We start from the raw sequence: 14,668 nt of genomic DNA on the forward strand, positions 1-14,668 counted from the left end.
TAATCTATATATCGAAGATGCTTTCAAGCCAAATATACATGCTCCATTGCGTGTCTTGTTCTCCTGCATCCTGCATGTAGTCGCGATACCCGACCAGCCGACGGAGCATCAACTAGCGCTCAGAGGAGCAAGCCAAACATGGGATGGAAGGGGGACATGTTACTATCAAAGCACGAGTATTCTTAATTTCAGATTTGGATGGAATGCTAGAAAAGTAAATGGTGCGCCGCGAGACACCGGCTGAGAAGCCCACGTGAACTCAGCCCCAAAGGCTCCCTTCCTTAGAGACTCCCCTGCCCCTCTTGAGAATCTTCCTTCTATCCAAACTACGAATATTGGTTATTATACATCTTGAGATCATTCTCTCGACCGTCTGCCGACCACACTGCCTACCATAACGTCTCCGTTGATGCCATGGAGGGACACAGTGGCGAACCCTCAGTCCCTCCCCAACTGGACAAGAGCCCACCAGGGCACGACATCTTTTGCACTCCAGAGAACAAAATCTTCCTATCGACAAACCCATACCAGGCACTCGATCCCACTCGTCGAGACATCCGCCTTCTCAAAGTGCTTCCAGACTCAGGTAGCGGACTGGTCGAGTGCGAGTTGCTGCCCAGCGCACCTATTGCCGAGCTACGGGGCAAATACTTGGCACTCTCTTATTGCGCCGGCGACCCACGAAATACAGAGATTATTCTCGTCAACGGCGTCCAGTGCAATGTGTTTGCCAATCTCTGCCACGCGCTGACATGCACTCGACACTTTTGGACGACGCAGCCTGGCGATGAAGACTGTCTGCTGTGGGCGGACCAGATCTGCATCAATCAGGCTGATCTTTCTGAGAGATCTCACCAAGTTGGATTCATGAGAGACATATATCAGAGTGCACAGCGGACTCTCATTTGCTTATCGACGTCTAACACTCATGGCAGAGGCATGGAGTGGTTAGTTGAACTTTTCAACCAAGGCAGAAACTTGGCCGACAAAGGCAGCAAGATTCCTGGCATGGACATGAGTGTTTTTTGTCCAACAGATGTTGAATTCGAACAGGGTGTGCTCGCATTCTGGGAAGAGATTATTAAAAGTTCATGGTGGAGCAGAGCCTGGGTCTTTCAGGAGTTTATGGTGTCGGCGAATGCCAACTTTCTTTCAGGTCATCACCACATCTCTTGGACGAAGGCCTGGGTCGCAATCCGGCCGTATATCGGTGGTGAACGCCCCCGTGATGGCGAGGTTTTATATGTCGGCTTGTGTTTTCCCCCCCTTGGTTGCACGCCAGGCCATACAGAGGCCCTGAAACTGCAAGAAAAAGCCAGGTTCATGCTTAAGACCAAAGCTGAATGGAAGGGTACTGATAGCCTAACATCCATTCTTGCTCGCTCCCGAAATTCCAAGGCCTCTGATGATCGGGATCGGGTTTACGCCCTTATTGGGCTCGCTGACCCCGGTTACGGAATTACCCCCGACTACTCAGCCGACATCACCTTGTGTCATGTCCTCACCCAGACAACCAGAAACATTATACTCTTCGAGAATAGGCTCGATGTCTTGTTGTTCCTGGACAGTTCCTATCTGGTTCGAAGACCAGAGCTACCATCGTGGGTAGTGGACTGGACTAGGGAAGAGCCACTTGGCCATTCACGTACTTCGTATCTCGAGAGGGGCACATTCGGGAGCTATTTCCGAAAGGATGGTCAGGCGATTGTTTCTTTTAGAGAAACCATCCACCCTGAGACTCTCCACAAAACTACTGTCATGGAAGTGACGGGTATTTTTGTCAAAGAGATACAATACCTCGACCGACCCTACTATGGGTTGCCTTCTACAAAAGATGCGCTCCTCAAAGAGAGGAGAGGGTCTGTAGGCCCTGACGGCCGCGGCTGGACTCAGGTAAGTAATGGTTACGAGGCCTGGTATCTTTTTGGGTCGCCTTGTAAATTCCTCCTACAGCGCGAGTCGTACGGTCATCGGATTATTCGATGGATCGACCGTGTTAGCGCGCATACGAAGTTCCAGACCCGGGACTCGGAGCGAAGAGTCATTACCATTTATTAGCAAGATTTTGGAATTGGTTCCCGGTGGGGGGCTTTGGTATGCTTTCTTGTAGTGGTTTTGGCATGAGTATGAGGTTGAAAGGTGCTGTTTGGGAGGCTATATGTGCTTGATTTGTTGGCGTTTGGCACCTTTGTGCTGGAGGTGGAGTCGGCTCGCTGAGCTGACCAACTGATGTTTGACAGCGCACGCCCACGTCCACACTCAGCTCAGGAAGAATATGAAAAGTATGGTTTGATACTTATACTTGAAAGTAATTAAACATTGTATTTCTCTACTGAGGATATGCTCCTCCGTCGGCTCTTGGGTCACTCCCGGCAGACCAGATGGGTGTTCCGTCAGGGTCGACGGTATATCGGATAATCTGCCCGCGGCCAAACATAGCCCTCTTCCAGTTCTTAAGAACAACCACATTGTGACCCAGCTTCTTCAATCCCTCAATAGTCTCCTCGGGTATTCCCTCCTCAACATGGACTGTCCAGTCCAACACGTTGCCCTCATCTGGCATACCGGCTCCGATGCAGATGCGGGGAGCATCAAGAGCCTGTTGAGGGTTCAATTGAGCGACTGCCTGACCTAGAAGAACTTGCAATTGGCCCTGCGGCTGGTTGAAGCCACCCATAACTCCAAAGGCAGAGTGCAGGGAGCCGTCGCTAAGGTTGGTGGCCATGCCGGGAATGATGGTGTGGTAAGGTCGCTTTCGAGGCTCGAGCTTGTTAGGATGCTTGGGGTCAAGAGAGAAGTTGGCTCCCCGGTTCTGCAGGGTGAAACCGCATCCCTTGGGGATGATGGCGGTGCCGAAGCCGGCGTAGTTGGAGTTGATGAAGGACGCGGCGTTGCCGGCAGAGTCTGTGACGGTAAAGTAGACGGTATCACAGCTCTGTAGGGCAGGCGAGATGAATGATGGGTTTCCAGGCTGGACACCATCGTGGGCTTTTGAAGGATTAAAGATCTTGGCGCGCTCTGCGAGGTACTCGGGAGAGATCAAGCCCTCTGTCGGCACCTTTGTCACGTCGGGATCTGTGACATACCAGCTTGCATCCGTGAAACCAAGCCGAAGGGCCTCAATGATGGCGTGGAGGTATGGTGTCGTATTAAAGTCCTCGGGCTTAAAGATGGGAATCTTTCCCTGCTTCTCCAGCTGCTCGATTATGCCCAGGGCCATGAGAGCAACGATGCCCTGGCCGTTTGGAGGGTGCTCCCAGAGCTCGACACCTCCGTTGGGATCTTTGCTTGTAAGACCTTGGCCGCGGAATTTGACTGAGATGGGCTCTGTGTTCTGGGTGCCTGTTTCGAGGTGGTGCTTCAAGTCGTCGAGTTCCAGGTGGCCGCCCAGGTCTTGGACGACCTTGACGATTTCTTCGGCGATGCGGCCGCTGTAGAAGCCCTTCTTGCCCTCGGTGGCTAGAGTTCTGAATGTCTTTGCGAGAGTCGGGTTCTTGAAGACTTCGCCGGGCGCAGGTGCTCTCACGCCATTCTCGGCTTTGGGGTCCTTCTTTAGCATCTCTGCATAGTTGGGCGAGGAGTCCCGCAACAGCTTCTCTTGAGAGCGCCACTATTCTTATTAGCAGAGTCTTGATTCGGGACAGAAAACGTACCGAATGCGAAGCAATCTCGGACACGGGAAAGCCATTTTCTGCTAGTCTAATAGCAGGATCAAGGATCTGGCTCAAGCTAAGCTTTCCACTGCCGAATCTCTCAACCGTGTCGTACCATCCAGCCGCAGCGCCAGGAATAGTTGCAGCAAGTACATCGTGAGTAGGGATTTGGCCGATGGTACCGTCAGCGATCTTGAGGTCCTTTCGGATGGTCTCGAGAGTGTATTTGGCTCCTGATCGACCAGAGCCGTTCAGCGCCTTGACCTGCTTGGTGGCGGCATCATAGTAGAGGAGGAACATGTCACCGCCGATGCCAGTAGAAACAGGTTCGGTGACATTGAGGCCAGCGGCTATTGAGGTTAGTCATTATCCAGGTGTGGTTATCCTCGACGTACCAACTGCAACAGCAGCATCCTGGCTGTATCAGTATCATGATTGCGGGGTTAAACATGGTGAGCGCGACTTACAGCGGCATTTCCTCCGGCTCGCAGAATTTCAAGACCGCAGTTGGCTGCTAGCGGTTGAGGCGCTGCTACGATGCCTTGTGTGCTGTGAACGACACTCCTCCGTGAAGGATAGCCAGTGAAGCCAGCCGTCGTCGGCTCGTAGATGGATGATGTGGGGAGAGGCATGATGCCGAGGTTGATCAAGTGACAGTTGAAGGAGGATGAAGAGGCACAGAGTAACAAGACCTCAGTCGAGATTTAAATGATTGAACCAAGATGGACCTCGAACAATCGGATCAAGGCCGAGAAATGAATCATTCGTTGCTTGTTGGAGATGGAGACCGTGGGGAAGATGGCGGGGTAAAGTTGGCAATGTCGTGATGATTGCAACTTTGGCTTGCCGATCGCCGGAGCCCATGATTGCAAATGCTGCGCCGTGGAACATGCGTGATCGGCAGCCTTTTTTCTACAGCTTCACAAAGTTCAATTGTATTGTAGTAGCCTAATCAGCTCGCCATGTGTTTTCTCTCATGTGGTCGTTGTCAATCAAGTCAAGATACAGATCAGGGATATGACTTGACAGTGTTTGTCGCCCAAACTTGGCACTCAAAGGAACAAGCACTATCCTGCAGACCAATGCCATCAAGGGAGGTGCCTGTCGTGTGCCCGGAATTCTCCTCGGGGCTCCCTAACAGCGGCCGAGCGCCAATCACAGCATGTCATCGTCAAATGCAACCCAGATCAACGAGGCAGATTTCCCACATCCCCCCACCGAGACCAAGAAACAAGTGGCATACTACAGGTAGGCAAGAGGCCTTTGCCGGGCTATATAGACGTAGATTAGACTAAAATAAATAAATCAAAATACAAAATAAATAAATGATATTGTAAAGTCTATACGTATTCTTAGACTTATCATCATAAGCCTTTTATGCTGTGATTCAGCGGATTGAATGGACCACTAGCCCCCCAAGTCAAATAGTCCGTCCTCGGAGCTCTGCAATCATCGCCGAGCACCAATCAAGCAAGGCCTCTGTCTACATCAACACCATTCCCAGTCTCTGGAGGAAGGCATAGATGGAGCCCTTGGATACATTGCCAATCTGGCTCATCCAACGGGCCGCAAAGCTGCCTACGTACAAGGTCAGAAGGGAATGAAATATGAGCTTCAGGTTAACATACCGAGACGGGGCCCCTTCGCCGCGAAACCGAGGGCATTCAATACCCAGGCCAGGTCGCAGATGACGAGCACGCCGATGGCGATGATAGTGCCCGCTGCGATGAGGGCAGTATATACGGGGTGCTCCTTTGCAAACTCCAGAGCGGTATCGGTCGCCTTCTTGATCGCGTCTGCCATAGGTTGTGCCATCTTTGCGCCCTCCTTGATGAGCTTCTCCATCTTTTGGAGGATCGCTTCAGCGAGGCTCTCGGTCCAGCCATTGGCAGACACGACCTCGTTCAGTCGTCGGTGCAGCTCATCACGGGAGCCTCTATGTGTTTGAAGGATGTCGACAAATTGATCCGCCGCATCGTCCGAGTAGGGAACTGGTTGTTGAGTGATGACTGTCTTCTCGTTGGCGATCGCCTCGGTGGGCTCGATGGGCGCGGAGACGCTTCGGCTAGCGAGGCAACAAAAGAGGGATTCGATTGCGTGCATGTTTATCAAATGGACCGAAATGTCTCTTTGTTCGTTGCTTGTTTCTTCAAATGAATGAATCGCGGTCTAAAGGGAGATGGAAGTAGGCATATGGAAGAGTTGCCTGGGCCAAGGGGAACGAGGGTTCATGTATGTGGGAGTAAGCTGCGCGGTACGGCCTCCCGCATGCCTTGCGTATGATGTTGGCCATATTTGCAGACCGTTTACACCATTAGAGACAGCCTTTTGCATCCATACGGTTTCAACTGGCGAGGCAGACTCGATGAAGTGCTGTTGGTGTTGGTGCACTTGCTTGTTGGTGATTCACTGCCACCTTGAGCGGCCTGTTTGGCGGCCAACCCCCTTGATACCTTGCCCATTCTACGTCCACCATAAGATAGATGGTCATCGTTGGAGCTATTATCTCATCTCTCGGATACTACACTACCATTCATCTTATCCGATATCTTGGGTATTCAATAGATGGGAATTGTGAATTGCAAACACACATGGACTTCAAAGGTGAACGGCCGGGGTGTGGGCACACCTTCCAAAATACAGGAGGCTTCCACTAAAGTTTAGTGCCCGTGCCCACTAACCCCGTGATGCTCAGACAATCTTATCACCTCCCATGGATGCAACAACACCACAAGAATGATCTTTAACCAACATTTCAACCTCCAACAAAGAGCAAAAAAATCACAAAAAAAGGAAGCACACCTTGAAGGTGCTGGCGATCTCTCCCGCCGGGAATTGAACCCGGGTCTCAAGCGTGACAAGCTTGCATACTGACCACTATACTACGGAAGATGATGGTTGTTGAGCAACCATTGTAGCGAGTTCGATGCTGCGGAACGATTCACACAATGCTTATGAGCACACAGGGAATGCGGTCGTGAATAAGGACTCGGGAAAACTAGCAAAGATGAAAGAAAGAAAACAATCTGGGTCCGTCACAGTGACAGGGCGAGCTGTCAGTCCCCGCAGGTGCTCTTTGCGATGAGCATCATCCGAAAGGAAAGAGTGAGTGATAGCCTTCTTCCCTCGACATCATCATCAACTTCACAGACCACCAAGAACAACAATCACGACATATTCTTTATGAATCTGCAATGGCCATGTGGCTTTGACTCCTTCCTAGCCCGAGTATCCCGACCTTAGAGTCATTCCCAATGAAAAATTCACACATGTTGTTTCCTGCAGGCTGCCCATGTCCACATCTCTCCTCATGGATAATCAATCCACCTCTTCAAGCTTAGCGAGTTCCAGCTTTCGAATCAGAGGCGCCACTTTAGCCAGAACACAGATGGTAGCCTCTTCTATATCCTTGGTGCGGAGGATGCGATCACCACCATTCCAGGTTCGAGGAACCATGTAAATAGGAAAGCCCGCTTGATGTAATTCCCACGTGAATGAAAGGGGATAGATGACGGGATCGCGTCGGTGTAGAAGGGAATCGGTGAAGAGGCCTGCCCAAGTCATTGCATCGTTTTCGGTAAAGATCCCGTCGATGTGATCGTCCGACTGAGCATTGCTAGAAGCTTGTCAGAGGATGGGAAGATCAGAGAGAGTGTGTGGGAGGTTAAGACGAACTCGTTCTCATTCAGACTGTCCAAATTGACTTGCTCAAGACCCCAGATGAGCTCAGCGAACTAGGTACCATAATTAGTAGAGCTCAAGGCACGATTGAAGCAATGACGATGGAAATTTACCTCCTCCAGGGTGTTGCGGGTGACAACAGTGCTGACGTCGAGAATGGGTTTCTTCAGCTGCATGGTCTGTGGGGTGTCGGTGGCCTGCTCCTGGATGGCATCGTTCGAAGAGCCTTCTAGCTGCTCCGCGGGTCGATCTCCTTCGGGCAGGGTGTTTCGGTGGGGAGGGGAAGCCATCGTGGATACCGACGTCGCTGGGAGGCTTTTCGGGGATTCTGTTGATGACGCGATTGTTGAAGTCGGACCTTGAGATTAAGGGTGGGTTGGTTAGAAGGTAAAGAGTTGAGGATTGAGGCAGAGGAGAGGGTGGAATAAAGAGGCCCGAGTGAACACTGGCGACCAGGTGTTGGCAGCTGTCAAGCAAACAAGCCTGCCGAACGAGATAAACGGCCAATTAACAGCTGGTGTGCGTGAGTTCTTTAACATCCGGTAACGGAATGAGGTCCTTAGTAGCTCGAGTATCGACACGAGCCTGTGGCAGTAATGATGTCTGCCCTGGCATCATGGTAAAGGCGGCCCGCCAGCCCAGGCACGCATTACATATGAGATGCAGGAGACACCTCAATTCCGGCATGTATGATTCATTCAAGATTGAGAAATCAATTTGTTATCGATGCCAATCATGATCTGCAAACATTCTCTCCTGTGCGTCCTCCATCTCTGAATCACAGAGCCATCCTATACCAGGCCAGTAATGCTTTCTAGTCCAAATATCCAGGATGTGCTTACCCTTCTAAATACATTACATGACTCACCGTGCGCATATCTCTTGGTCAGGGTAATCAGGAGTATTAAAGTCCTTCCTGGCCCCCGCTGCGAACTCATCATCCGTCAACACCCTCCATCCCAACAGCGCCATACCGTGGGCGCAAGAGAGGGCTATATCAACAGCGGCCTCTGTGTCAGACACTTCAGCAAACTTGGCCTGGTGAGGCATCGCGTCTTTGGGTGCGGGGATTCCAAAGGCTCCGTGGAATGAGGGCACCGCGAACGAGACGTTGCCCATGTCGGTGGAAAAGGTAAAGGGCTCGTCGCTTCTGGGGATGACCTTCTCGCCTAGAGTACCCATGATCTTGGCAAACTCGTAGCTCAGAGTGTTGTTGATGCGGAGCTCTGTGTAAGCAGGCACCCTTTTCAAGTTAGTAGAGTCCTCTTCATGGGGAGACGTGGGGAGCTCACTCAATATAGTTCACCTCGCAGCCTGTCGCCTTGGCTGCTGCTTCGAAGCAGTTCTTGACTCGGCCCAGCAACTCCCTTGCGCCCTTGATTGTCGGACTTCGAATGTAGTAGTTCATTCTCGAGTACTCGGGGATCACGTTTGGCACCGTTCCACCATCCTCAATCACTCCGTGGATGCGCTCATCCGGCCGCATCTGTTGTCGCAACATGGAAATGTTGGTGTACGACGATACAGCTGCATCCAAAGCATTGAGTCCCTTCCACGGCTCTCCGCCAGCATGTGCTGTGTGACCACGGAACTCTACCCTGAGCTTCATGCTGGCAATGAACTTGACGCCCGCCAGGGCTCTGAAGCCTTGGGGAAAGGAATGATCAGCTGTCGGATGCATCATGATGGCGCTGTCGACATTGTTGAAGGCCCCGGCCTCCAAGAGCTTGACTTTTCCTGCGCCACCCTCTTCTGCTGGAGTGCCGAGGATGCGCACGCGTCCTTTGATGGGAGATGCCTTGATTGCGCCGACCAAGCCGACGAATCCCGCAATGGATGAGGTCGCGATAAGATTATGGCCACACGCATGGCCAACCTCGGGCAGAGCATCGATTTCGGCGCAAAAGACGACGAGACGGCCGCCAGATCCGTACTCGGCCTCAAAGGAGGTCTCGAGGCCGTAGGCATGTCGGGTCACAGTGAAGCCTTGCTTCTCTAGAAAGTCTGTGATGACCTTGTGGGCCGTGTACTCTTTGTAGCCAAGCTCAGGATTGTCATGGATGGTCTTGCTGATGAGTCTCAGATCTGAAGCACATGCATCAATAGCAGCTTTGACTTCAGCGGATGGGAGGTCAGAGCCTTTGCCCCCGGGAGAATCTCCCATCAAATTCTGAGTAAACGACGGCATTTCGATGTGTCTTGAACGACTGAGATGAATGTGGATGAGGAGCTGAATGTTTGACACTGGCATGAGGGCTCTTTAAGTAGAGTTAGCCCGACTTGACCAAACCTTACTTTCCTCCCCTCTGCCAAGAATCGTTCGATTGAGGTATGCGCAACCCCCTCTCTGAGTTTTCTCGTGTTTTCAGCTGCCCAATAAATCTGATTGCCATGGCTCCATTCCTGTTGCCGAAGCCGTTCCGCACATTGTGCAACAATCCCGTCGTCAGTGATATCCACATTCCTTGCTCCCGACGCGACACGAGCGGCATGTCTCACTGCACTCGACCGTTTTCATATCGATGTTTCCCCACGTTTTGAAAGGATTTGATCCCGCTTGCGTCTATGACGGGTCGCTCTGCATGAGTTGGCCTCATATTGAGGGTTTCCGGGAAGGGAAATCCGTTCTTGGGTAGGTGAATTGACTTTCGATAGGCTGCCTCTGTCGGGTCAGGCATTCACGCTTCCGTTATTCTTTGTTGAATAGTTATGGCCACTCGCGTAAAGGGTTTCGGTTCCAGTTGCCAGGACCGTCGTTGTGGCTTGAGTTGTATACTCGTACTCTCTGAAGGGGGCCTAGAGGCAGGGGGGGGCACGACCTGCAGCCCATAGTCGCATCCGGTATTCAGAGTCAATTCAAATGAAAGTGCACATATTACGGTTCTAAAATTCGCCAAGTTCCTACTTGTGGTATTATTGAATCTGCCACGTCAGGTTCAGTGTTGTTCAGTCCACCCTCTTCGAAAGACTCTGCCACAGAACCACAGAATACAATCGCGGCTCATTGTAAGCTCACATGCAAATAACGAATTCACTCTTGAAGACTTGAAAGCGCAATCTGGAGTAGTAAAGGAACTTTTAGGTTTTGTCAACAGTGTTTAGTTGTTCTAAGCATGAGAAGGAATTCCAAGTCTTGATTCTCGAACGATAAATTAGAAAGCAACACGTCACCCGCCGACATATATGATGCTCTTCATTGATGCTTCGAGTTCTAGAAACCGCATGCACTCAGCCCATTGCCTAAACTTTGAATAATTGCCTCAGGTTAAGGGACAGAATGAAATGTCTGCATGGTTCATTCACAGAAAGCTATTTAAGAATAGGTGCTTTGGCTTTTTGAATTAGTTCAAGGACTCCCGATTTCATTTAAACTCGAAGTAGCGACTGTGGTAGATGTGAGAACTCTGCGTATAACCCGTGCCTCCAACAGCACTCGCCTCTACAAACAAGCCTAAGCAACTCGTAGTCTCTTGAAGACCGCCTCTTAACACTCAATAGACCAAACATTGAAGGGGAACTTGGACCATCCAGCACCATCAACAGTGTTTCCAATTCCGTTGCAGTTGGGCGAGCTGTAGATATCACAGACGGCGCCATCAGAGTAGCCAGAGATGAAGGGACGTCCGTCTACCGATTTGTCAGGATATATAGCTTACATATTGGGGAGTTCTTTCCTACCTGCGGAGACTAGGTTGGTGCAGATAAACGCCGGTGCATTAACAGGGATGCACTCGGTCTTGCCCTGGCCCTTGCAGACGTTGACCGTGGCAGCCTGAGCAAGGGTAGCCGCAGTGGCAGCGATGACGGTGATCTCAGCGTAGAACTTCATGGTGAAGATATGAAAGATCCGGTTCAGTATATGGGTTTTGAGAAGCTATTTTTTGTATTGTTCTTGGTGAAGAGGGATTAGTCCCAGGGAAAAGCACCAACTCTTTATAGTTGTTATGGTATGTCGTTCCAAGCGGTGTAGTTTGAGGTAAATTGATCATCCTCCCTCTCGGCCAGACTCGCCCTCCGCGCTTACATTCCACAACATCAATGTCTTGACGAAGCTCACGATGTCTCTGCTGATCCCACAAGCTGGCCTGCGGATCCCTACCTGGCGAGGTGATCCTAAACTACTGTGTGATTATCTAATTGGCTACGGCAGTTGAGTCTTGTCTTGAATATAATCCTCCGCGGGACACGTCGATCAGTCGTCTTACTTGGGGCTAGGCTGACCCGAGATCCGAGCATATGCCTTGCTGACGGGTAGGGAATTTGTTCTGTTTAATTGGCCTGTTGTTGTGTTACAAGGTCGAGGCTTGCGTAGATCACTGCCAATCTGTGTGGATGAAATTACTCGTATAGGTCGGGTTGTGCCGAGTTCGGGTTTAGGTACTAACAAGGTAGACGAACCAGACGATGCAAGAGAATTTATTGCAGCAAGGATCGCCAGCCCTAGGGCTACACACAGATATTTTGCCTATTAGGCATATCAATGGCTTACTAGGTACTCAAAACGCGAGGTCGGAGTCCCCCTTCACTCTCAAGGCATCTTATGTGAAGTGGCATATCTCGTGTAACCGTGATCAACCGGCAGCAAAGCACTCTCTGCTTAGGACCGTTGTAACAGGCCCTCTTCTCGATGTCACGCTTTCCCTTGGGGGGTTCCTTTGCCTCGAGGAGTGTGGCGAGGTGTTCACGACACTTTCAGAGCTTAGTGATGCGCGAGAGCGACTAACCTGGAGTTCAAAGAGACAAATTATTATAAATGTTCAATATCCATCATGTCGCTATTAACTAGAAAAATGGCACGCTTTCCATGTCACGCCAGACCTCCTAGGATCTTTTGAAGCATGCCCCCTGCCCTCGACGTCTTCTTATCCTCAACCACCTTGAACGTCGACTTGAACTTTGTACCCTCTATACATCCCACATTAGACTGCCGAATCTCCTGCCCTCCTCTCACAGCCGCCACCATGAGGCAAGTCGTCTTGTTGAGCGCAACAGGTAGGTCGAAACCCGTCTCAAAACCCCAGGTTACTGCTTTTCCGAGGGGACGCATCGCTACACCTCGCTCGACGGTGTACACGTTGTACGCTTCGATGTCTGTCGCTCCGTTCCAGCTCACGTAGCCCATCACCACGTCGTTGGGCTTCTCTACCACCAGGGCTGGGTCCCACTGTGCGGGTGTGCCGTGCCATGTTTGCTTGAAGGCTCGGTAGGATTGTACTGAGTCGTCGTGTCCAAAGTGGCCTTCCCAGCGGAGGTCGGTACCGTCGCCAGGGCCAAACTCTTGGACTACACCACCTTCGCCGTAACTCACGAATTGGTTGTTGTTGCTGAGGTCTAGTTGGTAGCTTCCGTAGTCTGTTGAGAAGCGAGCTCTGTCGGATTGCAGCACGCGGAGAACGGTGGGCTTTTCCGACGTATCCGGGGGAAGCTTCAACTTAAGGAGAAGACCTCTTGAGGCAGTCTTGCCATTGTCTTCTTCCGAGTTGTGGTTGTCAAACATGCTAATCATCATGCCTGTAGAAGTGGCATTGTGTGCCCTGACATGGTTCTGCCAGCGGAATCGCCCATGAGGCGGCAGAGCTCCAAAGCTTCCTCCCCTGCTGTTACCCTTCAACTCCCACAGTACTCGTCCGTCAGATCGCGAAATCAGGTACACCGACCAGAAGTGTCGACTGCTGATGAGGAAAGAGTCGTGGCCAACGAGTTGGATCGAATTGAGGTGGAAAAAGTCGTAAGGGTTCCTCTGACCTCCATTTCCCATGGTCGTAACGCGGGGCAGCATTGAATCTTCAATTCTAAAATGCTCGAGGGAGCTCCAGCTGAAGAGGATCTCCTTAGTCTCAATGTCAATCTCGAAAAACATGGAGTCGGCGACGTAGCCGTCCACAGGACCTCCGATCAACCTTAGGTCTGCTCTCGTGGTATTGTAAGCCGTGACGAGGATGGTTCCTCTCGATGTGAGTTCCGCCTCGTGAAAGTCTAGGTTGCCGGGGAACTTTTGGCCGAATATAGCAGACATGCTCTCGTCCAGGTTTACGACTGTCTCTTTGTATTGATGGTCGAGGAGAACCACTTCGCCGAATCCGTAGCCGTTTCTGTGTACGCCTCGCCAAATGGTGAGATACTGCTGATCTTCGAGGGGTTGAACTCCCATCCCCTCGCTGGCCAAGGACTCTTCGTGGGCGTATATCATCTCGGCGTTGGTCTTCATGATGAAGGAAGCCTCCTGCTTCAGACCCTTCTCGTTGACCTTGGACTGCGGGGTGATAAAGACATATCCCTTGGACTGTTTTTTGCCGTTGGTCGACCAGCTGATGTGAGGCGGGCTATGCGGCGAGCTCTTGAACTTGCGATAGGGATACGTCTTTTGGTTCTTTGGCGTCACGACCTGAAAGTTGCTCCAAGAGTGAAATGTCGGAAATGTCTTGGACCCGGTGACGGTCGCTGTCGGGCCATTTGCTGCTTCGGCTGCTGCGATCACGGCTTCGTCGGCTGTTTGAGGGAGCGGTTGTACTAGATCGTCGCGACTGAGTGCGCTTTGCGATTGCATAACAAACAACCACATGAGTAGATTGAGAGAGATGGCGACAAAGATGAGCCTCCTGGCCCATGGTGAACCAGATACTACCACCATCTTGACGGTTTCATGGCATGAAGAAAAAAAGAATTGACTTTCCGAACAAGAGGGGCGTGAGGGGCGAAGTCAGCCGTATAAAGCATCTGACAGTCGACGCAAGGGAGAGTTTAATCGCGCCTGTTGACAAGCCACGAATCCTGACGAAACGAAACCATTGGATCGACAAATATCCAATTCTCATGTCGGGAATGAGCCCCTGTCTTGGAAATTGAGAATGTCATTCCAGCTGGGCACTCTTTGTGGTGTAGAGGGGTGTCTCCCTTGCGACACTAGGGACTGTCATTCGTGAGGTTCCATCCCTTCTAGACCCTTGATTGACGGGACCTGCATGATGAGAGAAATTTGATACATTGCAATTGCAAAAAATAATGGGTATCTGCGGGTTGTCGCATGTAGGTTCAAGGGGTTCCGGAGGGTTGGGAGTGTCGATCTCAGGGCTGGCGATTTGATGTGACAGCGACTAGGGCGGTTCAGCTGGGTTTTCAATGGATCCTCTCGGGATAGCTAGCACCTCTTGAGCCTTTATAACTCGGCCGATAGGAAACTGCGTTGATGGGACTGATCAAGACAATTGCGTGATAAGCCCAGCCTACAAGAACAGTCTCAATAGTCGCGATAGAGTGCAGTAAATATACTGGGGTGAGCGGTTCTGTAGGCCTGGCAAGACAGGCGAGACCAGCGTAATACTCATAGAATACGA

At 51.2% G+C, this 14,668-nt stretch overlaps 5 protein-coding genes across 5 annotated transcripts; 1 reads left to right on the forward strand and 4 right to left on the reverse strand.

The window, feature by feature from the left end:
* Positions 1–414: 414 nt before the first annotated feature.
* On the forward strand, positions 415–2,058 carry NECHADRAFT_47287 (uncharacterized protein; the record flags this gene model as incomplete). Its single annotated transcript, XM_003048387.1, has 2 exons — positions 415–702; positions 817–2,058. 2 exons carry the CDS (start codon positions 415–417, stop codon positions 2,056–2,058), a joined length of 1,530 nt encoding a protein of 509 aa, XP_003048433.1.
* Positions 2,059–2,329: 271 nt separating this feature from the next.
* On the reverse strand, positions 2,330–5,756 carry NECHADRAFT_47582 (uncharacterized protein; the record flags this gene model as incomplete). The annotated part of the gene is made up of 6 exons (XM_003048571.1): positions 2,330–3,610; positions 3,654–4,003; positions 4,117–4,345; positions 4,382–4,495; positions 5,149–5,227; positions 5,278–5,756. The coding sequence occupies 6 exons, from the start codon at positions 5,754–5,756 to the stop codon at positions 2,330–2,332; spliced, it is 2,532 nt and encodes an 843-aa protein (XP_003048617.1).
* A 1,215-nt stretch (positions 5,757–6,971) lies between these two features.
* Positions 6,972–7,624, reverse strand: NECHADRAFT_84245 (uncharacterized protein; the record flags this gene model as incomplete). The annotated part of the gene is made up of 3 exons (XM_003048572.1): positions 6,972–7,269; positions 7,329–7,387; positions 7,448–7,624. The coding sequence occupies 3 exons, from the start codon at positions 7,622–7,624 to the stop codon at positions 6,972–6,974; spliced, it is 534 nt and encodes a 177-aa protein (XP_003048618.1).
* Positions 7,625–8,198: 574 nt separating this feature from the next.
* On the reverse strand, positions 8,199–9,498 carry NECHADRAFT_47640 (uncharacterized protein; the record flags this gene model as incomplete). Its single annotated transcript, XM_003048573.1, has 2 exons — positions 8,199–8,577; positions 8,627–9,498. The coding sequence occupies 2 exons, from the start codon at positions 9,496–9,498 to the stop codon at positions 8,199–8,201; spliced, it is 1,251 nt and encodes a 416-aa protein (XP_003048619.1).
* Positions 9,499–12,141: 2,643 nt separating this feature from the next.
* Positions 12,142–13,965, reverse strand: NECHADRAFT_47766 (uncharacterized protein; the record flags this gene model as incomplete). The annotated part of the gene is made up of 1 exon (XM_003048574.1): positions 12,142–13,965. The coding sequence occupies one exon, from the start codon at positions 13,963–13,965 to the stop codon at positions 12,142–12,144; it is 1,824 nt and encodes a 607-aa protein (XP_003048620.1).
* Between the last annotated feature and the right edge of the window lie 703 nt (positions 13,966–14,668).

This window comes from Fusarium vanettenii (assembly GCF_000151355.1).
Source record: "Fusarium vanettenii 77-13-4 chromosome 8 genomic scaffold NECHAsca_11_chr8_3_0, whole genome shotgun sequence".
Taxonomy (NCBI): Eukaryota; Fungi; Ascomycota; class Sordariomycetes; order Hypocreales; family Nectriaceae; genus Fusarium; species Fusarium vanettenii.